Source organism: Microcaecilia unicolor, chromosome 2 (assembly GCF_901765095.1).
Source record: "Microcaecilia unicolor chromosome 2, aMicUni1.1, whole genome shotgun sequence".
Lineage (NCBI taxonomy): Eukaryota > Metazoa > Chordata > Amphibia > Gymnophiona > Siphonopidae > Microcaecilia > Microcaecilia unicolor.
Window position 1 is genome coordinate 443981484 of NC_044032.1, and position 25492 is coordinate 444006975.

Below are 25492 nucleotides of genomic sequence, written 5' to 3' on the forward strand. Positions count from 1 at the left end.
CTATTTCTGCTTTGGTTCAAAATCTGTAGAACCTTCCTCCAGTACATCCTCTTCATCATCCTCAGCATCAAAGATTCCAACATCGTGGGTCTGAACATACACAGCTAATGGAGAATCTGTGAAGAAAGGAAAGGAAACTAGGCCTGTGAAGGGTTAGCCATTAGCATTTAACCACGTTTCTGAGTACAATTAGAATTACAGTGCTGCTGTAGCCTACGTGCTAGAATGTAAAGCCATGAAACCAGAAATACTTCTTGTTTATATCTCATTTTCTTCAGTTAGATTGATCTGGATCACTCCTCTGGTAAACCACTCTCTTAACTTAGGGGGTCTTTTGCTAAAGGTTAGCTCGAGTTATCTGCAGCAGGTCCCATTTTATTCCAATGGGCCCTGTTGCAAATAACTTGAGCTAATCTTTAGTATAAGACCTCCTTAATATCTTTCACTTTGTCTCTCATGTATTTTAAATTTCATCTGTTATAAATCATCATTGATTTGTGGCTAAACATCAAAACAGCACCTCAATGCTTCATAAATAAAAGCTACTCTGCATCAGTGCAAACACAGTAATCTTGCTTTATAACAGTAATCCCAATGTGAGATAATTTTGTAAAGAGCACTCATTGCTGAGACCATATAGGATTTTATATGTTTCTTAGTGCACAAATGGATAAATTATTGCACTGTCATTATTCAGTGCAGTGCAGGCTTGTTCAACCTATGGCCCATGGGCCAGAATGTGGCCCACAAAATGCTTTTTTTTCTAGCCCTCAGAAGCTCGGCAACTTTTGTGATGCTTACAGTGGGATTCCTGCTTCCTTGATGGAACTCAGCTCTTTGTAAGCTGGAGCCATGTGGTGCTGGAAGTTTGGGTTGGTCTTGCAGTTTCAAGTCTCACAAGACTGTGAGACCAACCCAAACTTCCAGCACTGCATGGATCAAGCTTGCAGGGAGCTGAGTTGCAGCAGGAAAACAGAAATCTCGCTATTTCTTATGCAGCTGAAGCCAAGTTGAGGGTAAAGAGATTGGGTGAAGACTTGGGGAGTGTGGGAGGGGGGGGGGGAGAACATGACAGAGAGACTGGGTGAAGGGTGGGAAAGGCACAATGCACCGTTGTATTTCCCACTATTTGACAAAACATGCAGCAAAATACAACGGTGCGTGTTTTGGCCCTCCAACTGTTAAAAAGTATAATATGTAGCCCCCCACCAGAAAAAGGTTGGACAAGCCTGGTGTAGTGTATACAGATGACACTTTATAACAAGTGTATATGGGTCAATTTTTGAAGCGATATAACTAGGCAGGAGAGGCTCCTGGTCAGTAAAATCCCTTGTGTGGGGCTATCCACTGATATTCAGTGGCATTTAACTAGTGCAGTGCACTCCAGGCAGGAAGACCCAGGCCTTTCAAAATCCCATCTGAAAAGGATGTCAAACATCAGTACAATCCAGAAACTTCTCCAGCTGCTCCAATACAAGTAACTCAGCAAGCTTAGACTTGAAAAGTAAATTGGAAATTGGATGAAAGTCTGCAGGCCCTAAGACCCCCCACCCATGCAGAGTTTTCAGTTTTGGGCATATAAAACTTTGCTTCCAGATATCAGGAACCACCCCACTACTTAGTAATCCTCATTGAAACAAAAGACAAAGAGTGATGTTTTAAACACCCAGAAGGAAAATAGGGTCATGAGGAGCACTAGCTGATTTCAGAGCCCCTCAAGCTTTAGATAAAGCTATGTATAATACATTCAGAAAAGAGTCTATCAGGAGACAACACAGAATCAGATAAAGATGTACCAGGAGAATATAGAAATAGAAGAAGAAGATACAATAGATTCAGGAGTAGATAACGAAGTGTGGAACACCATAACGTTATTAGAAAACTGGTACACCAGTGAGATTCAGTATGTCTTAACCAGTGCTTGAAAAGCAAAAGTGAAGAGTTAAACCATATTTAATCTGAATGTTTTTAACTGATTGATTTGATATTATATTTTATTGTATTATGTTTTTAGATTTGATCTGACCTGGTGTAAGGTGTCATAAGTGGCGGATAGGGCAGTAGTCAGCTAAGGAAAACATCTTTGAAACATGTTCTGGAGTCAGCTGAGAAAGGGCCCTAAAATAAATTGAACAGTGCTGGAATTGCCAACCAAAACATCACAACTAAATGATCAGTCGAGGGAAGTAATTGGGAATAAAAAAACTATAACATCCAGAACCCGGAATGCAAAACTAATAATGCATCCAGAGTACGGCCTTTAACATGTGTGGTGCCAGAAATCATCTGGCAAAGGTCAAGCCCCCAAACAAGAGCCAATGCATCAGTAGTAAAGGTAGCTGGAGTGTTAGCCTAGAGTATATTAAAATCTCCCAAAATAACATGATTTGTAGAAATCAAGCAGTGTGAACTAATATGAGTTTGAGAAATTCCATGGAAGAAACGAGGGGTGGGGGGGGGGGAGGGGGGAGGTTAGATACATTATAGCCATTGTGAAAAAAAACCCAAAAACCTAAAGATTCCAGAACGGAAATCTGAATAGAGGAAAGATTCTTACCAGTGGAAAGCCAGGCAGATGGAAGAAACTATATTTTACAAGCTTTTCCTTCTGGCGCCCCCTAGTGCTAGTAAATAATTAAGCCAGGAGAAACTGAAAGAATACATGAGCAAACGTGTTACTCCTCCTGATCCTAAAGTCATTTTAGGATACTACATTCAAAGATGAACTGTAAAGTGCTTCCATCGGAGTGGTTTAATGATGGGAAAACTATGTAGTGCATAAATAATAATGATAATGATGTTATATTAAGTGAGACCTCACCTGGAGGGACAACCCAGAGCCGAGCAGAGGCTGAGGCCTGCCCAAACTCATTACGAGAATAACAGGTGTACAGGCCTTCATCCTGTTTCTGAATCTCCTGGATTTGAAGCCAGCCAGTGATTGTGTAGCGCTGTGGTCCTCCACGAGCCTGGAAGGGAAAATAAATAAATAAAACAGTTCTACTGAAAAGAAGAAAAACATGGGAACCGGGATATTTATTTTTTATTTACTGCCTTTCTGAAGAAATTCACACAAGGCAGTGTAGTATGGCATAGTATGCTACATTATAATGTCAACACAATATGCAATATTATGACCAAATGATAGCACAAAGATCTTAGACTAAAATAAAGCCTGTGCTTATCTGTAATATGGCACTGTTTGTGTTGCAGATTCTGCACAGTCTCATACATTTACACATCTTGCAGTGGAGGTATATACAAAAATTCAAAAAGCTCATGATTTGCAGAGGGAAAGGGAGAAGTCTTAATATCCAGCTGACAAGAACTGAATTATGGGGTTCTCTAAGAGGAACGATGTTATTTCCAAAGTCTAATTTTGCATGAAAGACTCTTTTTACAGCAGCCTTGAGCAACAAGGTGTACCTCTGCAAGAGTGAAAAGGGGGTTACAAGTACATGTTTCATATTATTTAAAAAAAAACTGTACAAACAGAAGTGAACAGTTTTGAAGGTTCATGAAATAATATTGTCCCAAAGCATAACTCTCCAATAATTTAACCTTTTTAATGGTCAGTAGCCCTCATAAGATCTATGCAATTATGAAAACCAGTTCAAAAGAGCATCCAAAGAAAATTCACTCAGAAACAAGAAAATATTCCTGCAGAATATAGTCACCAGGTTAAATGTCTCTCATATTATTGTTATATATGCTACACACAGCATGCATATGATGAAAAAAGGCCACAATAAGGGGCCCTTTTACTAAAGGGTTGTTGCGCGGCAACCTGAAACTACCGCTGACCCAATGTGGGTGCCGGCGGTAGTTCCATCCCCAGCGCGCCCCATTTCTGGCGCTAGCGGAAATATTTAAAAAATATTTCCTCAGAGGGTTATCCGGTAGTAATCAGGCAGCGGTGTGCACTGCCCAGTTACCGCAGGGTTAATGCGGGAGCCCTTACCACCACCTGAAGGGACGGCGGTAAGTGCTCCCCCCTGAAATGGCCACGCAGAATTTACTGCACAGCCGTTTCTTTGTTCAGCCCTCTTATCCTCTGCGGTAAAAGGAGGCCCTGGCGCATGGCAAAAACGGCCACTGCCACAAGTGCAGTAAAACGGCTCCTAAAGGTCTAATTCTATAAAGACGGCACCAAGATATAGGCACAAGGAATGTGCGTAAATAACCAGGCTACCATCATATTTGCGGGTACGTGTGCACATATATACCTAAATGCCAAGATTCCATCTACACTCTATTCTATAAAAAGTTGCCTAAATGAGAGTGTGTAGTTTGCAGGTGGGCATATCCATGGGCAGAGCATGGGCGAGGCCAATATTTACATGCTTAACTTACAGAATACTGTAATTTATCCCCCAAATTCTATAAATGGCGCTCAAAATTGCACAAGGAAATTTGGGAACATGCCTGGGAAGGGCGTAGTTGGGTCAGAGGCACTCACTACAGATGCGTGCAGTATTATAGAATACAGGAGATCCACGCCTAATTTAGGCATGAAGAGTTATCAGGTGGCATAAAACCTCATGCCCATAATGCGGCATGGATCTTGGTGAAATACATTATTCTATAAATGGCGCCCACCTCAGTACACTGTTTATAGAATTGCACTCAGTAATAATTTTTTTTGGCACCCAAATTTGGGCACCATTTACTGAATTCATTTAATTTAGATTTTGCTCACACCTTGTTCAGTAGTAGCTGAAGGTGAGTTACATTCAGGTACACTGGATATTTCTCTGTCCCAGGAGGGCTCACAATCTAAGTTTGTACCTGAGGCAATGGAGGATTAAGTGACTTGCCCAAGATCACAAGGAGCAGCAGCAGGATTTGAACTGGCTACTTCTGGATTGCAAGACCAGTGCTCTAACCACTAGGCCACTCCTTTACTCTGATACGCATAGTTCTGGAATCTAGGTTTCAGCATTTAGACATCAACTCTATGTCTAATATACATACAGGGTTACACTAGTATTCTATAAAGGAAAGTAGAAATCTACTTCCCTGTATAGAATATGCTCCAACCAGGCACCCATAAAACTGCCTTCTAACTGGTCTTTTAGAATTGCTCTCCACATTCCCCATGCTAACCAGCCCAAAGTGTAAAGGCTGTTTGTTTAGTACAGGGAATCTCTTCCACCCGCCTAACACAAAATTACGTCCTCCAGAGATTGACTGAAGAACCACCTCTCCCTTCCCCAGATGCAGGAAAGGCCCCCTTGAAGGCCACCATTCACTCTCTGGGGCCGATGCACAAAGCTTACCATCCTAGGAACTTCCGATTTTGACTGGTTCTATCCAGTTTAGCTTATATGTTATTTAGCAAGTAATTCACAAAGGGGTTCTGCATCCCTATTACAACGAGCTGATTAGTATTAAAATCAGCATTATGAGCAATGTACAGCTACTTCTGAGTGATGCATAGAAAGCAGTGTCTACCTTTAACGTGCAAAATTTTCTGTGAGGTCTGGAGCTGTCGTTGTGTGAGGGAGATTTCTGGGAGAATCACTCTGCTTGCATTTTTCAATAGCAAAACTTGCCCGAGAGCAGAGAACAGCTTAGAGAGGCAGAGAAATAAGCTTGAGGGGGGGGGGGGGGTGCTTTCAGCAAGGAGGAGATTTTTTTTCAATAGCAAATTGCTCTGATGCTGGCTCCTGCACCTTCCTCCTGCAGCTTACTTGCCTTCTTTCTCTCAGGCTGCCCCCATGATTGCACTTGGGAATCTCCTCCTTGCTGAAAGTACCGGATGACATCAAAGGGGCTTCCCCCAGCTGACTGGGTGTCTGCTTGTTTCTCCACCCCATCCCAGCCTGACATCTTAGGAGAAGACAGACAATCATATGGGGGAAAGCCCCTATGATGTCAGCTGGGGGGTGGAGAAACAAGCAGACAGCTAATTGGCTGGGGGAAAGCCACTATGATGTCAGCTGGGGGGGGGCTTTCAGCAAGGAGGAGATTCCCAAGTGAAATCATTGGGGGGAGGGCAACCTGAGGGAAGGCAAGTAAACTGCAGGAGAAAGGTGGAGCCAGCATCAGAGCACTGCAGGGGAAAGGAGATGTGGGGACAACGGAGAATGGAGCCATCTCGTAATGCAGGGGAATGGACAGAGTACAGCAGCAGGATTCCTCAGTTTGCGCAGAACATGGACACTTACCAAGAGACTTCTGCGCAAGTGCTAAGTGCTTTCCCTACCGAGCTGCTTGCTAAATTTACGTGAATCTCATTTGCATGCAATGTCCTTTGAGCATCAATCACTGTTTCAAAATCAGTAACTTCTACCGTGGATCTAAACAGACACAGTTTTTAACTGGGACTTTTGAGCATCAGCCCCTCTTTTTAAAAAGAAAGACCTTTTGAAGCTCAATGCAATGTGAAGTGCCACTAATCAGTGTTATCTGCCATTCAGCAGCACTGCTGGCAATAAGGCACTCCATTCACACCTTCTGACAATGGATAAGGGAACTCTAGAGTGGCAACTGATCATTACAGCATGGCGAGAGGGGTGGAGGTTTTTGGCTAGGTCACCAGGAACGCCTTCTGGGAGCGGGCATTGGGTGTCTCAAAGGAGAGGGTGTTTAAGTCTTTGCTTAAAGTATCTATCTAGTGGGTTGGTAAAAAATTGGTATAAAATTCTTTATTGCTGGTATTTTACACCCCTGCATCTGGCCAAGATGTTTCAATTGGGATCGGCTCAGTACTTGTGCATATGTGGTCAGATTGGGGATATGTTTCATATCTGGTGGTCTTGCCCTCATGCTCAAAAGTTCTGGACTATGGTTTTGAAGCTTATTTACAGTGTGACTAAGGTGTCTTATCCTATGCGAATGGATCATTGTCTTCTTCATTTTAAACCAGCGGCAGTGAAGGAGCCTGTCCACCGGTTGGTTACTCACATTTTGGTGGCCAGCAAGCTTATCCTTGCTGCGGCATGGAAGCAGCTGACACTCTCTGGTCCTCAGATGATTCTTCGCAAATTGGATTATATCCACCTGATGTCTAAGTTAACAGTGAGATGCAATGGATTATTGTGAAGTATCACCAGACTTGGCACTCTTATAAAAAATGGTCTGCTAGTCCTGATTCCTCTTAATGATTTAATTCTGGGGGGTGGGGATTATTTGGAAGGGAAGGGAGGGATGGTAATATGGTCTGTTGTTTTACAGAATGGGATACTAATAGACTACACAGATGCTTGGTAGCTGTTCTGATATTTGCCGTTATAAATGGATCTGTAAAGTTTTTTTTGTGTGTGTTCTCTTAAAAAAGTAAAATTGGAAAAAGAAAAGGTTTGAATAATTTCCTGAAAGAAAAGTCCATAACCCATTATTAAGATGGATTTGGGAAAATCCACTGCATATTCTAGGATAAGCAGCATAAAATCCGTTTTACTGTTCTGGGATCTTGCTAGGTACTTGTGACCTGAACTGGCCACTGTTGGAAACAGGAAACTGGGCTTGATAGAGCTTCGGTCTGTCCCAGTATGACAATACGTATATTATGTAACATTAACTAGCACCAGTGCATCTAAGATTTAAGCATCTGCAGTTACACCAGCCATAGAGTTGGTTTAAATGTGAGTGCCTAAGTGCAGCAGAGATGATCATAATTTACAGTATTATGTAAGTTGTATGTAAGTGGGAGCCTTGCCTAAATTGCACCCATGCTCCGCTCCAGTGTGCAGCTCTCATGCAAATGCATGCAATGTAAGCTAAGCAGGTATTTGGGAATAGGGCTCAGATGCCTTGTTAGTGCATACACAAGTTTGTGCTGCTTCTGTCCACCAGGATCCTTTATTTTGTTGTGCTGGTCTTTGTTGCTCTGTTTCCTCTCTAACTTTTCAGCTGTCTCCCTTTCTTCTTATGTGTAGGACCTCTGGGGAATCTCCTGCATTGAAAATTCTTGTCAGTTCTATGTTCTCCCCTACTTCCAATGTTTCCATCCTTCTGCCTTCCCTCAACTCCTTTCTTGAAATATTTGAGAATTTCTTCTGTTCTTCATCCCCTTCTTCAAAGTACACTATTACCTTCAATGACTTTGGTACCTCCTCTAACACTTGTCTTCCTTCCTTTCATTTAGGGGGAACGTTACTGAGCAAAAAGTGACCTTAGCATGCGTCACAAGGGTCTTTCCCATGCGGTAAGGTCATTTTAACTACAGCAAGAAAATAGCTGATTTCCAGGTTTTTCCATTAAGGCCACATGCTAATTTTCCCATTAGCGCATGAGCTACTGCCATCTATTTTGTAGGCGGTAGGGACTCACATGCTAATCCTACGTTAATCGGTGAGCGCATGGCAATGCCAATGCACTATCCAATTTGCATAGATGCACCCACTCTCTGCCTTCAGACACGCCCCCTACGTGGGTAGCGCACGCACATGGCACAATTACCGCAGGACGCCTCAGCATGTCCCATGGTATTGTAAATTAGATATCCTTTCATGTCACTTCACTTTCCCCCGAGATTAAACATATTACTATATTATATTATTATTGGTGGCATATTAAATAAATGGGAAATGTGAAATTTAAGATGGTTCCCAAGAGCATTGGGACATATATTAGAAACCCAATGCCCCAGGCAGGAAAAATAATCCCGGTTTTGAGCTGCTGTTATTTTTCCATGAATAACACAGCCGGTGGAGTTTAATGCAAGCTGCATTATTCAATTTGCTTAATAATGAGGTGCTTTGCATGTATACTGTACTGCACAGGTTAGCATTCTATGCCAGTTAACAAATGTGAACATCTTGTGGTAAAGAAGGCAGTAGTTTTCTGCATTGGCCCCTTAATCTCTTGAAGTTTAGACTGTTTCCTGGTCAGAAGCCAGACAACATCCAATCAGAAACGAATGTATACTGTTTAGTTCTATCCCCTGCTAATTAATGCAATAAGGAGTGAGGTAACACAGAAGTGATCATCATCCCAATCGTGAGAGAAATAATACAGACATGGTTCTTAGTCAATCAGGAGCAAAATAACACAGAAGGGGTTATCATCCAATCAGGTGGGAAATAACTCAGCCATGTCTGAAAGCGAAGAAAAGGGAAAATCAAATCCCGGAGGGAGGGAGGGGGTGGTAAGAAGAACTGATGAAAACTAGCTGCATACAGAGCTGATTTAGGAAGGAGGATTCATCAGATGGCTAAATTGGGTTTCAACTGTCAGACAAGGGATTCTTTTACTTTCACATGAAGTAGGTTAACCTTGAAGTTTAATACTGCAACAAGGGCCTGTTGTTTCTAAAATCTCGGACTAGCAGTTTCCTTGGATAGCAGGGTCATAGCAAAGTATGTACGGCCAGTGCAGTTGCTCAGGGTGCAACAGAGGTGGGGATGCCAAAGTTGCACCCTGTCCATTGTCTTCCCTTGCGTGGCTGAGACAAAGTGGGTAGGGTGGTAGCACATATGGGAGTGTAACGTACAGGGCAGGTTTCCAGTTCAGGACACTCCTGCTAGGAAGTCTGCTTTCCAGGAGGTGTGCATGCTCACATTTGTGCATAAATGTTAATAAAAAAAAACTATCCAAAACTAAATATAGCTCTCCATAAAAATTTGCTAAATCTTTCAACACTAAATGTTTAAAAATAGCAATTGCTTGATCTAAAGGACCGGGCAAGATCCATTTAGATTTGTTCCGTACTCTGGAGCGATCTATATACTCTTCTACTTTATTTGAAAAAAATAATAATTTTAAGATTTCTAATACATTTATCAAAATCTACTCTATTTTGAAACGCATGGAGTGGTATAATCGAAAGGGGCGCCCAAGTTTTCCTGAGGACGTCCTCGCAAGAACTCCTGGTGAAGGGGCGGGGAAACCCATATTATCGAAACAAGATGGGCGTCCATCTTTCATTTCGATAATACGGTCGTGGACGCCCAAATCGCAAAATTTATGTCGATCTTAGAGATGGTCGTCCTTAGAGATGGTCGTCCCCGATTTTCGGCCATAATGGAAACCAAGGACACCCATCTCAGAAACGACCACATCCCAGCCATTTGGTCATGGGAGGAGCCAGCAGTCGTAGTGAACTGGTCCCACTGACATGCCAGGACACCAACTGGGCACCCTAAGGGGCACTGCAGTGGACTTCACAAATTGCTCCCAGGTGCATAGCTCCCTTACCTTGGGTGCTAAGCCCCCCAAACCCCACTCCCCACAACTGTACACCACTACCATAGCCCTTACGGGTGAAGGGGGGCAACTAGATGTGGGTACAGTGGGTTTCTGGTGGGTTTTGAAGGGCTCACATTTACCACCACAAATGTAACAGGTAGGGGGGTATGGGTCTGGGTTTGCCTGCCTGAAGTGCACTGCACCCACTAAAACTGCTCCAGGGACCTGCATACTGCTGTCATGGAGCTGGGTATGACATTTGAGGCTGGCATACAGGCTGGCAAAAAATATTTTAAAAGTTTTTTTTAGGGTGGGAGGGGGTTGGTGACCACTGGGGGAGTAAGGGGAGGTCACCCCCGATTCCCTCCGGTGGTCATCTGGTCAGTTCGGGCACCTTTTTGAAGCTTGGTCATAAAAATAAATGGACCAAGTAAAGTCGGCCAAGTGCTCGTCAGGGAAGCCCTTCTTTTTTCCATTATCAGCCGAGGACGCCCATCTCTTAAGCACGCCCCAGTCCCGCCTACACTACGCTTCTGACCCCCCCCCCCCCCCCCCCCCTCCCCGTGAACTTTGGTTGTCCCCGCGACGGAAAGCAGTTGAGGACGCCCAAAATCGGCTTTCGATTATGCCGATTTGGGCAACCCTGAGAGAAAGACGCCCATCTCCCGATATGTGTCGAAAGACGGGCGCCCTTCTCTTTCGAAAATAAGCCTGATAGTAATATGCATGAAGCAAGATCACATTCAAGATCAACTTCCCCCACTCCAGTTAACAGCGCATCCGACCACACATTCACAGCATTAACAACTGTGACCTCTACCTGCTCACGTGCACAGTCAGTGACTGCAGCCGCAGAATCTGTGATAATCTATCTAGTTATTCTATCAAAATCCCCACACCATAAGGTGTCTCCCTCTCCCCTACATAAAGACCCTGAAGCATAGCAATCCCACTGCCAAGGGGTAAAAGGAGTACTCATGGAGGATAAATTAATATCAGAAATAGTAATATTAAATTAATTCTTTGCCTGGTCTGTACTGAGGAGTACATTGGGGTCAAAGCCAGATTGAAAACCTTCTTTTATGGTGATGATTTGGAAATACTAATGAAAATATCTATAACTCTAGAAGACATAAGAAAGAAAATTGACAAACTAATCAGTAACAAATCACCAGAACCCAACGGTGTTCACCTCAGAGTTCTGAAAGAAATCTAATAGATTATTAGTAATCTGTAACCTATCAGCACCTGATGACTGGAGAGTGACCATGAGCTATCGTGCATGCATGAATCGCTGTTCAAGTGTGCACTCTTTATGAAAGACTGTACCGTCTTTGCAAATAGTGTGCACTATTTCAAAAGAACTTGCACTCCATCACTTCGTTCCCACAACAACAAAATGGGCAAACAAAAATGAATAAAACCAACATTCCTAGAAACGACATGGGAAACCACATGAAATGAAAAAGTTCTGGCTTCCCATCCCTACTTGCCATTCTATACAGGTTTTTAAATTGTCTTTATCCTTTGGCTAGTTTATTCTTTTACAATTAAGAATACAAGGTGTATGTTGAACTACTCTTTCCTCCTGTAAAATTTATGTATGATAATTTTCCTTTATTTTAAAAAAAAAATCAAGCAAGCAAACAGACAGACGTAGCATAAATTACTTAAGTGTTATTATTTATCAAGTTCACTATCCACTTAAGGTTGCCAACTAGATCAAGATTCACATGACAGGGTTGATCCGGTTTTGGGTTTACCCCATTGCATGCAGGGACTTGTAGTCTTGCTTTTCTTAGAGAATGCAATAGGATAGTTAGAACTACAAATCCTTGCATGATTTGCATGTAATGGAGTAAACCAGTTGACAACCCTATGTCCATTGAAGAGTTTTAAAAAAATGTAAGTTTTCTATCCCAGCTGAAGAAGAAAATGAGGAAGCCAGCATGACAATGATTTTAAAATGCATTAGAGCAATAAATGCCACACTGTCATCAACTCATCATGATGTTGGAGCGAAAGGCACACCTCTCTTTATTTGGATATTATGGACTATTATGGATTATCTTGGGAGCAATGTCTCCAAATGGGTTAGTTTTGCAGATACCATGGTAGTAATGAACCAAGTTACTAAATATCCTACATGTCCATCTGGCAGCACAAGTGCTGCTTCTACTGGGATTCTACAAGCCTTGAGACACTGGCAGCTTTTTGTACTGGATGAAAAGAGTTCAAATCCCCCATGACACAATCCCAGTAAATGTTAGATTTTGATGTAACAAGGCACCTGACTTTCCTTCAGGGAATAGACTTTTCGCCTTGTTATGTTTGGGTTTGTGGGTTAAGAATCCCAAGCTTGTAACAAGCTCGGAGATAATGTGAAAATGTTCCAGTCTTGGATCACCTTCTTTGATTCATCAAATAAAATAAGACGTGTTCATACATCAAAACCTGTTACAGATGATGTGTTCTCCACAGGGAAATAGTGCTGGAAGAGATGGGGTAACAGAGGAAGAGGTTATAGTTGAGAAATAGGATTGGCAGAGCTAGAAGCAAACAGTGGGAAAGGATAGACGAGGATAAAATCAAGTCTGTGTCATTGCCACAGCCACTGTGCCCTCTGCTGGTTATTACAGATCAACGCTGCAGGACAAGGAACCTCTGTGTCTGTGCAGTTATCCCAGCTAGGAGGGGAAGAAAAAGATGAAATGTGGAAGTGAAGGGGTGCAACACAGACCATTAGTCTGTACCTGAATAGCAATATGAGAATCATCTCCTGGTAAGAAGCCGCTGTCTCCTTCTTTCCTCCATTTCAGAAATGCTACTGGATAGGAGGAAACTTCACAGCCAAAAATGATGTCATGTCCTTCCAGAGTTATGATATCCTGAGGTGGGGAAACAATGACAGGAGCTGCAAAACACAACAGAAAGGAACATGACACCAGCATCTTCTACCACAGAGTTCTCCTTCCACCCCATGCACACAGTCTCAGCACTTTCCGGCATGAATTCTCATCTCCATAACAGTTAGAGACAGACAGAGGAAGAGGACAAATTAATGCAGGCAGCATTAAAAGCATGCTGCTTTGGGGGAGACTGCTAACATGTAACACATCCAGCTGAAACAGGAAGACAGCATAGGACTCAACATCTTACAATCAAAAGCACAAGCAGTGGACAGGGACCATGGTCTGACCAAAATTTTGCCTCACATGTCAACAGCAGCTGGGGAATTCTGGGGAGGAGCAAAGGTGGAAGTTAATTTGAATAGCCCTCTCAAAAAGTCTTCCACTGTCCCTGATCACAGTAATATATGCATGCAACTTAAGAATTACTGTAAGATAGTGCAGGTTAACATTTAAAAATATATATATATAAATATTATTTCTTTAGTCCTGGCTGGGAGTGCTAAAAGAACTTTACTATTTATAAGAGTGGGACAGAAGAAAACAGAGGTTAGAAAGTGAATGAGAATAAAATAGGAAAAGAAAAGAAGGATAATGAAATTTGTAATGTAATATATTCATTTAATATACTACTGTTTGTCAAGCATTAAGTGATTTTACATTTTAAACAACTGGGGAAAGCATGCACAGTATGGCTCATGAAATTCTTTTCAAATCCTCTGCATGTGCATGTGTGTGTTTGTGCGAGTGTGAGTGCATGTCTTGTATGAGTGTGTGTGTATTTCTATCTTTGTGTGTGTGGATTCCTCTTTGTGTATGTCTGTGAGTGTTCGGATATATGCACGTGTTCATATACAGTGGGTTTATTTGTATATGCATGCTTGTATGAAGGTGTCTGTACACAAGGGTGCATATTAGTGTGTATGTATGTATATTTGTGTTGTTTTTTGGTTTTTTAAAAAATATTTTTATTAGTAAGAGAAACGTACAAACATCCGAAAGTTCTCCATATAGCAATAATACAAAATATCGTTCAAGTGATTTACATTTGAAAATAATAATAATGTAATACACCGCAACACAGTAATATTTGTGTTGTTTCTTTGTGTGTCTGTGATCAGGAGAGGAATGGAGAGGGAGGTCTATTTGAAAGGTGCAGATCCATAGTTGCCATGTTACTGTGAATCAGTATTTGTAAGCTACAGCTGTTGGAATTCCTTTTCCCATTTGGAGACTGGTTTCATTTCTCTTCCATCTCCTATGACATACTTAGGGGTCCTTTCACTAAGGTGCACTAATGGATTTAGTGCACACTAATGATTAGCGTGCAGCACTGGAAGGTGCTCTAGTCATAGAAAGGGAGGCGATGAGCCCTGTGCTGTAGAAATTAAGGGGTCCTTCTACTAAAGTGTGCTAACAGATTTAGCACATACTAATGATTAGCGTGCGCTAAATGATAACATAGTAACATAGTAGATGACGGCAGAAAAAGACCTGCACGGTCCATCCAGTCTGCCCAACAAGATAAACTCATATGTGCTACTTTTTGTGTATACCTTACCTTGATTTGTATCTGTCATTTTCAGGGCACAGACCGTATAAGTCTGCCCAGCACTATCCCCGCCTCCCAACCAGCCCCGCCTCCCACCACCGGCTCTGCCACCCAATCTCGGCTAAGCTTCTGAGGATCCATTCCCTCGGAACAGGATTCCTTTAGGTTTATCCCACGCATGTTTGAATTCCGTTACCGTTTTCCTCTCCACGGTAACGGAATTCAAACATGCATGGGATAAAACATAAAGTAAGGTTGAGGATTTTGTTAGGGAAGGGGGGGGGGGGGGGAATTGGAGTATTCCTTCTGATCCAAGAACAATCTTAACACACCTCTTCTTGTGCAGCAATAGCTTTCTCTTCCGCCTCCCCATTATTTGTTAGTAATTCATGTATACACCAGATGTGTCAGTTAGATCACTTCTATATCTGGAGGTTATTTTGTGAGCTCTGGCTTTTCTTGTTTTAAGACGCTCATTATATTCCTATGGGCATCTTATAATTTAGAAAGCACTAATTGTTAGCATGCGCTAAATCTGTTAGTACACCTTAGTAAAAGGACACCTTAATTTCTACAGCACAGGGCTCATCGTCTCCCTTTCTATGACTAGAGCACCTTCCAGTGCTGCACCCCCACAGCATTCTCATTAGCTGCATCCTATCCACAGTCATTTTGATTAGAGCAGCCTTCTGTTACTCTGCCCCCACAGTGTTCCCCTTGACTGGATCTTACCCACAGCCTCCGCTGCTAGTTTAATTTTTAATTTCAATTTAATTTAATGTAGTAGCACATTTACAGTCTGCTTAATCAAAGAGTAATTGGCTCAAGGCAGATTCTAATACAATCCTATTTATACAATCCTAACTTCTAATACAGTTCTCATTAACACAGACCCAAACAATCATGTTCTAATTCAATTCTAATACAAATACATCAAATTTCTTTAACTACACATTAAAATATTTTCTAAAAAGCTGAATTTTCAAAATATGCTGGAATCATATGTCATTTGTCTGAGATTGTAAAAACAGAGGAAGATAATTCCAACACTGAGGACCAATACTCTCTAGGGATGTCTTTATCCAAATTTTCAATCTAAAAGCATTAACAGGGGGCAGCTGGACTTTATTCTGATCTTCAGATGTCATGCTCCATGATGGATCCAATAGAAAGGACCAAGTATTTAACTGTGCAGGGACATATATACTACAATAGTTTTTATCCCAAACTTTTTAACTTAAACACAAAGCATCAGCAGAGTAATTATCAAATCACTTTTTAATATACTCCTCAATTGGCTATGTAATAAATGTTGTTAGTTTTTCTTTAAAGACAGTCCAAAAAATGTTCAAAACTTTGTTAATATCACTAGTATCACTTAATTGAGGGGTGTATTAAAAAGTGGATAAGCTAAATCATCAAAAACATTAAAAATGATGGATTGATGAAGATTTCCACATCATTGTTTTTGGAGACTCGGATAGTAACGTTGATGCTGTGAATTCTGATGATCCTTATAGTAGCTATTTGAAAATGTATGAAAATATGTTGAGAGTATGGTAAAAATTCATGAAAGTTTCCTGATTTGATAATTACCCTGCTACTGCATTGTGTTTAAGTTAAATAGGTGCCTGGGATAAAGACAATTGTAGTATACATGCTCCATGATGGAGAATACCACCATATAACACAATCACCCATATATCAACTTAAATTCCAATCTTGACTTAATTGGGAGCCAATGTAGTCCATCAAATAAGGGGATTACTATCCCACTTTGAGACCCCCCCCCCCCCCCAAATCATTTTTGCAGTCACATTCTGTAAAACTTACAGAAAGGAAATTTGGTTATCTAGTATTCCAAGTAAAACAATATTACAGGAATCTAGAGTATCAAGAATCACTGCTTGTATTACCAACTGCATATATTGTAGACTTAAGATCTTATATATCAACACTTGCATAATTGATCATAAACCTTTTTTCACCAGTAACTGTACCTGTTTGTCTACTGATAAACATGAATCTTGATAAACATCTAGAAGCTTAATTTCCATGAATACAGGGAAGGCAGGCTCAAATAAATCTGGATTTAACTCACACTTTTATACAGGAGGGAGGATTAGAGATTTGCAGATAGAGTTTGTAAACTCTGAAAAACATCTCAACATGTAAGCCATCCTTCTAACTTCTGGACATGAATGTAAAAATCAGTAAAATCCTGGATGGGGGAAAAGATAGTTGCCCCTCCTAATCTCCTGAGTTTTGAGCACATTGGACAGGGCTCCCCTAAATGTCAGACCCTAGGAATGTCCTCAGTTTGTCAATGCCTTAATCTAGCCCTGCCATGGGAACAGATATTAGTTGGCAATACACATAGTAACAAAAAGGAAAGCAGTGCAATTCAGCCAAAAAGTTTAATAGTAGAAATAACAGCAAAGAAAATGAAATATATATCCAAAAAACAGCTAAGAATTATTTGTAATCCCTATGTGTGGGGGCAGTTGTGGGGGGAAAGATTGTGAGATGCGGACAGTTCACAAGGTGATGGGGAAATTGCAGGGGTAGTTTTGGGGGTGAGGCAATTTGTGGAGAGTAGGAGGAGTTGCAGGGGTAGGTTTTGGGGGTGGGGCTGTTTAAGAGGTCGTAGAGCCATTACGGGATAATTTTTAGAGATGGTGCATTTTGCGAGGTGGTAGGGCATTTGTGAGGGATAGATTTGGGGGGTTGGAATGGTTTGCAGTATGGTGGGGCAGTTGTAGGGAGAAGCTTTTCAGGGTGAGGACAGTTTACAAGGTGGTAGGGCAGTTGCTGGGATGTAGCTTTGAGGGTGGGGCAGTTTGGCATATTGCAACAATTTTCAGGATAGTGGGGTAGTTGTATGGTATGACTTTGGGGGTGGTGAAACCTTGCCAGGTGGTAGGGTAGTTGTAGGGATTGTTTTAAGGGGTAGAACAGTTTGCAAGGTGGCAGGGCAGTTGTAGGGGAGAAGCATTGGAGGATAGGACACTTTGTAGGATGGTTAGGCAATTTCAGAGAGTAGTTCTTGGGGGGGGTAGGGCAGTTTGCATGGTTGGACAGTTTGCAGATGGTGTTTTGGAGGTTGGGGCATTTTTCAGGTTAATGCATGGGTCAGTTGCATGGGATAGTTTTTGTGGGTGGTGGTAGTTTACACGGTGGTAGGGCCATGACTGAAGGTATTTTGGTGGAACAGATTGTGAGTTGGTAGGGCAGTTGCAGGGGGATAGATTTTTGCGGTGGGGGGGGGCAATTGCAGGGAGTAGATTTTAGCAGTAATGGGGCAATTTCAAGGGTTACCTTTTGTGGGTAGGAGAGTTTTGTGACTATTAGCGATCTTGCTATGACTCCATTCTCATGGGACACTGTTCCAGTCTCTGTGCTAGAACTCTACTACTAACCACCATCTAATGTTCGAACCACTACCCTAGTTCAAATGTTTGCCACTGTTGATGTTGTTCATTATATTGTTCCTTTTACCATGTTGATGCATTGATGCAAAAGTTTGCTATTATTTCTTGGGGGACCTTGGCTCAGTTGAGCCACATAAAGTTTTCAAGATGTTATCACAGCACAGCTGCCTGTCCTCTTTCCTTCTCATGTTCTCCATTCCTTGGTCACCCATTCCCTTGCAACTTCAACCTCCCCCAGCACTACGGCGGGCTGCATAGGGTCCCAGACTCATACCAGCACCTCCACATTCTGCCCCTTTACACACCTCCTTGCGACTCATCCTGCTTTGTCCATGGAGAACTCCCATTAGGAGAAGGTAACCTCATTAACCTGTCCAACTGATACTTTAGCCTGAAGTCCAGAGAAGGAGAAGTGAAAAAGAGTTGAGAAGAGAGATCCAACCATTTGTAGCAACAGGTACCAAAAGGTCCTTACGAAGTCATGCAGACCAGAGCAAGAAACCAAAAAGAAACTGAGGTCCAAATGAAGGGATGGAGGATTTAGCTCCTGCTTTTTTCAGTTGTAGCTCACTTCAAGTCATAAACCTTGGATCTTTAAGTGGAGAATCTCTCCCCCCTCCCAACCAGAATATAGGTAAAGTCCATGGGACTTAGATCTGAAGTGAACCACCGGTCTAAGAGGAAAACTGAGGAGGTGGGCTACATAATTTTTGCTGTCAATTTCCTCCTGCTACTTTCAATATCCTGCTCATTTCAAACCAGTGCCATAAATCTTCATTAGCAGCCATTTTCTCCTATTCTATATTCCCTTCCAACTCACCCCGATCAGTCAACTCAGAGATGGTCCTGGGCTGGGCCTACATTACAGGGCTTCTGAATGCAGCCACTAGGGATCCTCACAAGGACCGAGAATGCTGCATCTGCAGCATTTTCAACACCAGCTGACCCAGGAGACAGAAGACCTGACATGAAAATCAAATCCAGGTCCCTATGCATGACCTAACCAGGCTAGTCCCATTTTGTCTCTGTTCTAAAAACATCTTTCATTGATGCTGTCATGGAAACAGAGCATGAAATCTTACTGTAAGAACAAGACCTATGTCATTTGCCTATTCTCCCTCCCGATAGCAATATCACAAGCCCTACTTTATCTCTAGCTTTATCCACTCATGTCAGGATCCACATTATAATAATTAACTCTCTGATTCTCCTTCAGAGTGTTATTCATTATGGAGGAAATTTTCATAGGGATTTCCACAGGCTGCCCATGAAAAAAAAAAAAAACCCTTCAAAAACTGTTCCAGGTGTCTGCATGTGGGAAAGGCAAGGAGTGAAAAGGTGGTTCTAGAGCAGGGGTTCTCAACCCAGTTCCAGGGACAAAGCTAGCAAGTCCGGTTTTCGGGATCCCTACAATGAATATGCATGACACAAATTTGCATGCAGTGCATCCATTATATGCAAACCTATCTCATGCATATTCATTGTGGGGATCCTGAAAACCTGACTGGCTGGGTATGTCCCGAGGACTGGGTTGAGAACCACTGGTCTACAAGTTGGACTCACTGGGGGGAGACGAAGGGGAGAAAGGTAGCACTTAAGGAGGAGGGAGATAAGGTGAACAAGTGACAACTTGCCTGCAGCAGGTTTCTGTAGTTCTGATATGTTGTCCAAGGTTAGAATCTCCTTACTTCCTCCCCCCCCCCCCCCCCCCCCACACACACACACACATACACATTCACTCAGACCTCACCTCCAGCAAACAAAGGCACCTGCTGAACAAATAGAAAAGACTAGGAGGTCAGGGACAGGGAGGAATCTGCAGGGGGTTAGAGGGTGAGGGGGGAGCATTTGTTCTTTTTGTTGGAACTTTAATGCAAATTGTTACACTGTCACTCTGTGGGTGGGATGATTGTAAACTGGAAGAAGCTGGGAGCAATTAAAAGGCCACATTTTCAAAAGCTAACACTGAGGCCCCATGCTCAAAAGTAAACGCGGGCGCTAGAGGCCATTAGCGCTGTACTAGCATCCACAGAACGTTCAGAGGCCCAGAGCGTGGGAACAAATGAGTGCGCAGACGAACAACGCAAGTAGCATGCTAATGCAGTCATGCTAATGTTAATGAGGTTGTATTCCTCCCCAATGCCCAGAAAAGAGCGCCCAAAACAAAACTGCCTTACCACTGCAAAAAATAACACCAGGTCGGAGCAGGCATTAGGCTGTTGGAAGAGAGGATTTCTCATGATTCTCATGCTTCTCTCATGAACCTTTCTGCAAAATCTGCTGGTTTTGATTGCTTTTGGAAGCAGAAGGAAGCCTCTGCAAGCCCTTATGAGAAACAGCAGACCCAAGCGAAAGCATATATTGTCTGTTTCCTCGTCTACATTTAAAGCGTCCATACAAAAAAAATAAAATAAAAACGCTTGTATTTAGGCACAGAAAACAGACGTCAACGTGTGCTTCACGTTCAGGTTTTACTGGGCACATGGGCACGGGTGCCGAGCTTACTGCGGAACTCTTATGCGCATGTATCAAGCACAATCCTCCCGCCGAACTTCAAAATGCTCAACTCTATGAGCGTGCCTATATTTGCATCTCAACATTTGCATCTCATTAGCACTGAGCATTAGGGCATTGTTCTTCTGCGCTCTACTGGCGGTATTTTTATGGCGCTATTTGGAACAGCGCTGGAGTGTTGAGCATCGGGGCCTGAAAGCTTCTTTATCTGAGCAGTTAACAAAAGTGCCATTTCATGCATCTATGTTAATGTAGATAAACAAATTCAGAGAATCATCTAAGTGGGAAGACAAGAAGAATAATTTTCTTTTAGCTTTTCAGTTCTAATTTCCAAACTTTTGTACTTATGGACATACTGGTAATTATATGCCAGGATTACCTGTTGTCAGCATGAGATCCATTTGCCTATAAAGCTACCGGTAGTACAGCAATGAATTTGTGGAGGCAGGAAGGAGGAGGAAGAGGAGAAGGAGTAGAAGAATCTGGAGGTAAAGAGGAGAGGGGTGGAGGAAAGCCTGGTATGGAGAGAAAAATGGACCTAGAGAAGGAAAATGGGGAAGAGGAGAAACCTGAAGGGGTGCACATTATGTTTATTCTGTACTTGATATAATACTACCTTTCTGTACATACAGTCAAAGCAGATACTTTTCTATCCCTACTGGGCTCACAATCTATGGTTGTTTGTACTTGGGGCAATGGATGGTTAAGTGATTTGCCTAGGGTCACAAACAGCTGCAGTGGGAATTGAACCTGGTTCCACAGGATCTCAACCCACTGCACTAACTGGGCAATGGAGGGTTAAGTGACTAGACTGTAGACTGTAAGCTCCACAGAACAGGGACTGTCTATTACAGATGTTACAGTGCTCCCTCCACCTTGCAGCACTATTTAAATGGGTAAAGGGTTATGGGTTTGATATACTGCCTTTCTGTGGTACAGCCAAAATGATTTACATGTATTATATGCAGGTGCTTTCTCTTTCCCTAAAGGCTCACAATCTAAGGGCCGTTTACTAAGGTGCACTAGCATTTTTAGCATGTGCTAAAAATTGTAACGCTAATGCTAGAGTCACCAATAAGAATACATGGGTGTCTCTAACAATAGTGCATGCTAAAAATGCTAGCATGCCTACAGCATGGCTTAGTAAACAGGGTGTTCAGTTTTTATGCTGGGGGAATGGAGGGTTAAGTGACTTGCCCAGGGTCACAAGTAGCTGCAGTGGGAATTGAACCCATTTCCCCAGATTCTCAGCCCAGGGTACTAACCATTAGGCAACTCCTGGACTCCAACAACTGATAATAATGGGGCTGATATTCAACCAGTGAAGGTGAGTGTTTTTTTTTTTTTTTTAAGCCACTGAAGGCATTATTCCCAGATATTCAATGCCAGGCTATGTCTGGGCACTGGCATAGAATATCCAGGTTTATATGGCCAGCTGCTTCTTATGTGGTTAACTGCGATATTCAACACTTAACCGTATAAGCGACACATCATAAAGATAGAACTGGCTTTTATGAGAACTGATTTGACCGCTAAACTTAGGTGGTTAAGTGCTGATTATCACCACTTAACTGCATGTGCTGACTCCACCCCCATATACTAGCCAGATTTGAATTTAGCGGTCTAGATTCTATATATGGCGCCTGAAAAATTGGCACCATAAAACTTCTGCCTAGGCGTAGTCTGTAAACGATGCCTAGAGTTAGGAGTGGTTTATAGAATACACCTAGCGGGTTTATAGAATACACCTTGCAGCCATGCCTGCACCTAACTCTAGGCGTGTCCATTTACGCCAAGTAAAACTTGGTGTAAACACCGTCACCTAAGTTAGGTGTGGAGCAGTTGTATACATAACCCTAAGCATAAATTTTCAGAATGCCCACGACCCACCCATTCCATGCCCATGGCCACACCCCCTTTGGCAGAATACATTAGAATTTACACTCACCACTTTATACAATACACTTAATGTGTTGTGCACATAAATTCTAATTAAAGCTAATTAGTATCAATAATTGTTAAGTGGCAATCATCAGCACTGATTGGCTTGTTAAATAATACGACCAGATTTGCACATGCAATTTTAGTCTAGCTATATAGAATCTGGGGGTCAGTGCCCAAATTACAGTTGGAGGAGTAGCCTAGTGGTTAGTGCAGTGGACTTTGATCCTGGGGAACTGAGTTCAATTCCCACTGCAGCTCCTTGTGACTCTGGGCAAGTCACTTAAGCCTCCATTGCCCCTGCTACAAAATAAGTACCTGAATATATGTACACCACTTTGAATGTACTTGCAAAATACCTCAGAAAGGCAGTATATCAAGTCCCATTTCGCTTTCCCTTTATAGAACTGCCCTTTATGTATAAAGAAGATGCTCTCTTCCTAAAGAATACGCACTTTCAGTGGCGTACCAAGGGGTGGGGGCGGTCCACCCAGGTGCACGCCGCTGGGGGGGATGCCACGCGCCGGTCAGCATCGTTCATTTCCATGCTCCCTCTGCCCCGGAACAGGAAGTAACCTGTTACAGGGCAGAGGGAGCATGGAAACGAACGACGCTGACCGGCACGCGGCACCCCCCCCCCCCAGCAGCGTGCACCCAGGGGGGGGTTCTTTCACCGGGATGAGGGGGTGTCTCTTCGCCGAGGGGGGCACGCTGCACGGGGGGGGGGCGCGCTGCACCCGGGGGGCGGGCGCATCGGCGATCCGCCCATGGGTGTCAGTGCCCCTCAGAACGCCACTGCGCACTTTGTCCCAATAATGCGTACATGTGCAATGGTTCTCACATGTACAGACATAGGGCCAGATTCTATACATGGCACTATGAGTTATGTGCATCAAATTGGGTGTGCACCCAATTTAACGCACACAACTTAATTGAGTAACAGTGCCAATCAGTGCTGATAACTGGGTGATGGCCAATTATCAGCACTAATTGGCAATAATTAGAATTTACACACATATCTGCGTGTAAATCCTAACGTGCATACATATTTGGGGGCATGGAAGGGGGCGTTTCTGGGGGTGTTCCCAAAAGTGATGCGTCTTCATATAGAATATGGCCAAGCTGCACCTAACTGTAGATGCTGGAATTTAGGCCTGCTCATAGCAGACCTAATCGGAGGCAACTACCGTTTGGCGCAGTTTATGACTAAGCATACTCTTTATAGAATTGCGCTAAGCGTGTTAAACTTCAGCACTGATTTTTAGGCATTACTTAGAGAATATACCCCATGAAGCGCACTGTTTTAAAAAAGTGTGCCCTCTTTATATATAGTAGGGGGAATTCTATAAATAGCGCTCAAAATGGGCCCTGAAAAGAATCGGTGCCAAGCGCTATTCTATAGAGAGCGTGCACCCTGTATAGAATAGTGTGCTGTACCAATTCCCACGCCTAGCTTTGGGGCCCTTTTACAAAGCAGTGGTAAGCCCACCGCAAGATGAAACATCGCCAACCTAACGTGGGCCCCGGACAGTTGTTCCACCCCCAGCACACGGCATTTCTGGTGCTAGTGGAAATATTCGAAAAATATTTCTACAGGGGGTTACCCGGCAGTAATTAGGCAGCGCCGCATGCTGGCTGGTTACCGCTGGGTTAGCGTGTGAGCCCTTACCGCCACCTCAACAGGTGGCAGTAAGTGCTCCTCCCTGCGGTTTTGCAATCCAGAAGTGGCTGGTTCAAGTCCCACTGCTGCTCCTTGTGATCTTGGGCAATTCACTTAACCCTCTATTGCCTCAGGTACAAACTTAGATTGTGAGCCCTCCTGGGAGAGAGAAATATCCAGAGTACCTGAATGTAACTCACCTTGAGCTACTACTGAAAAAGGTATGAGCAAAATCTAAATAAATAAATAAATGTTATTTCTATCCTATCAGTCCACAATATAAGAGAGGGACAAGGAAAAATTACAAGTGCCAATCAATACCAATAATTGGTTACTGGCACCCAGTTATTGGTGGCTAAGAGCTCATTTGCCAATTAATTTGCATGCACATCTCGGCAGCACGCCCAAGTTTAGGTGCCATATTTAGAATCCGGGGGAGTGCGTACTCTTTAACATTTGCTCCAGAATATATATTTTTGAAATGACAAAAATTTTGGGCTGCCCATCTCTACGTGCCACCTCTCAGTGACAACAGTAGTTCACAAACCGCAATTCCCATCAAAATCCAGTGCATGCATAGCCTGAATTCCACCTATAAATATTGCTGTTTTTTGATGGTTGAGATGTTCTATTTACCATCGCCAGTTATCCCAGTGGCCACAAACACTGCCTCTGCAACAGCTCTAGCCCCAGCCTTTATCCAGGTAGAACTTGTAAAACTGGATTCAGTGTACCTTTATCAACATAACCAACTCTGTGACTCAGTAACACTTTACCTTTTTTGCAGGGTCCCATGTGGGCAATGGCAAGGTTCCGTTTTCTCCCACGGTTGGCAGCCTCTTGGAGCTGGCAGCTATTCCTGTAGGTTTTCCGGTCCGTGCCGCAGACTGCCTGACGGCTGCTGCAGACACACAGGGGCTCGGGGGTCTTGCCATAGCTTATGTTTTCCTCTTCTTGCACCACGCACTCTAGCCCATCTCCACACTGTCCATAGAAGTGTCTTTCTGGATGTAGGTCACAGGGCTGACCCTCCCTGACTGCACACTCCCAGCAGCAGCCACAATGCTCCCGGACCTTGCCAGCAGGGCATGATGGAGGCACAGAGGGGCACAGCTCTTCCTGGCAAACAGGGCACTCATTTGTCCCTGGCAGCTGATGTTTCCATCCCTTCAGGTGCATCTTCCTGGAGAGAGAGACAGTGAGAGAAGGAAGGAACAGCAGCAGCAGAAGGAGCAGCCAAAAGTGTTGCATAGCAGCAATACAAGGGGGGGGGGGGGGGGGGGGGAGGGAGACAGTTTTCCTGGTTTTATATTTTGAGATTTTCAATTACAACCCAAAAATATTTGTGAGT

General features: G+C 43.1%; 1 protein-coding gene across 1 annotated transcript; it reads right to left on the reverse strand.

Moving 5' to 3' along the window:
• LOC115462128 (kazal-type serine protease inhibitor domain-containing protein 1-like) lies at nucleotides 1-25320 on the reverse strand. Its single transcript, XM_030192167.1, has 4 exons — nucleotides 24918-25320; nucleotides 12888-13048; nucleotides 2822-2969; nucleotides 1-116 (listed from the first exon to the last, which is right to left on the reverse strand). The coding sequence occupies exons 1-4, from the start codon at nucleotides 25318-25320 to the stop codon at nucleotides 1-3; spliced, it is 828 nt and encodes a 275-aa protein (XP_030048027.1).
• Nucleotides 25321-25492: the final 172 nt, after the last annotated feature.

Excerpts from the sequence above, each read along its gene's own strand:
- LOC115462128 (XM_030192167.1), bottom strand. The coding sequence starts at position 25,320 with ATGCACCTGAAGGGATGGAAACATCAGCTGCCAGGGACAAATGAGTGC. Across the intron at positions 13,049-24,917 it reads CATGGGACCCTGCAAAAAAG|CTCCTGTCATTGTTTCCCCA; the intron begins GTAAAGTGTTAC and ends TGTGTTTTGCAG. Across the intron at positions 117-2,821 it reads GCTCTGGGTTGTCCCTCCAG|ATTCTCCATTAGCTGTGTAT; the intron begins GTGAGGTCTCAC and ends CTTTCTTCACAG.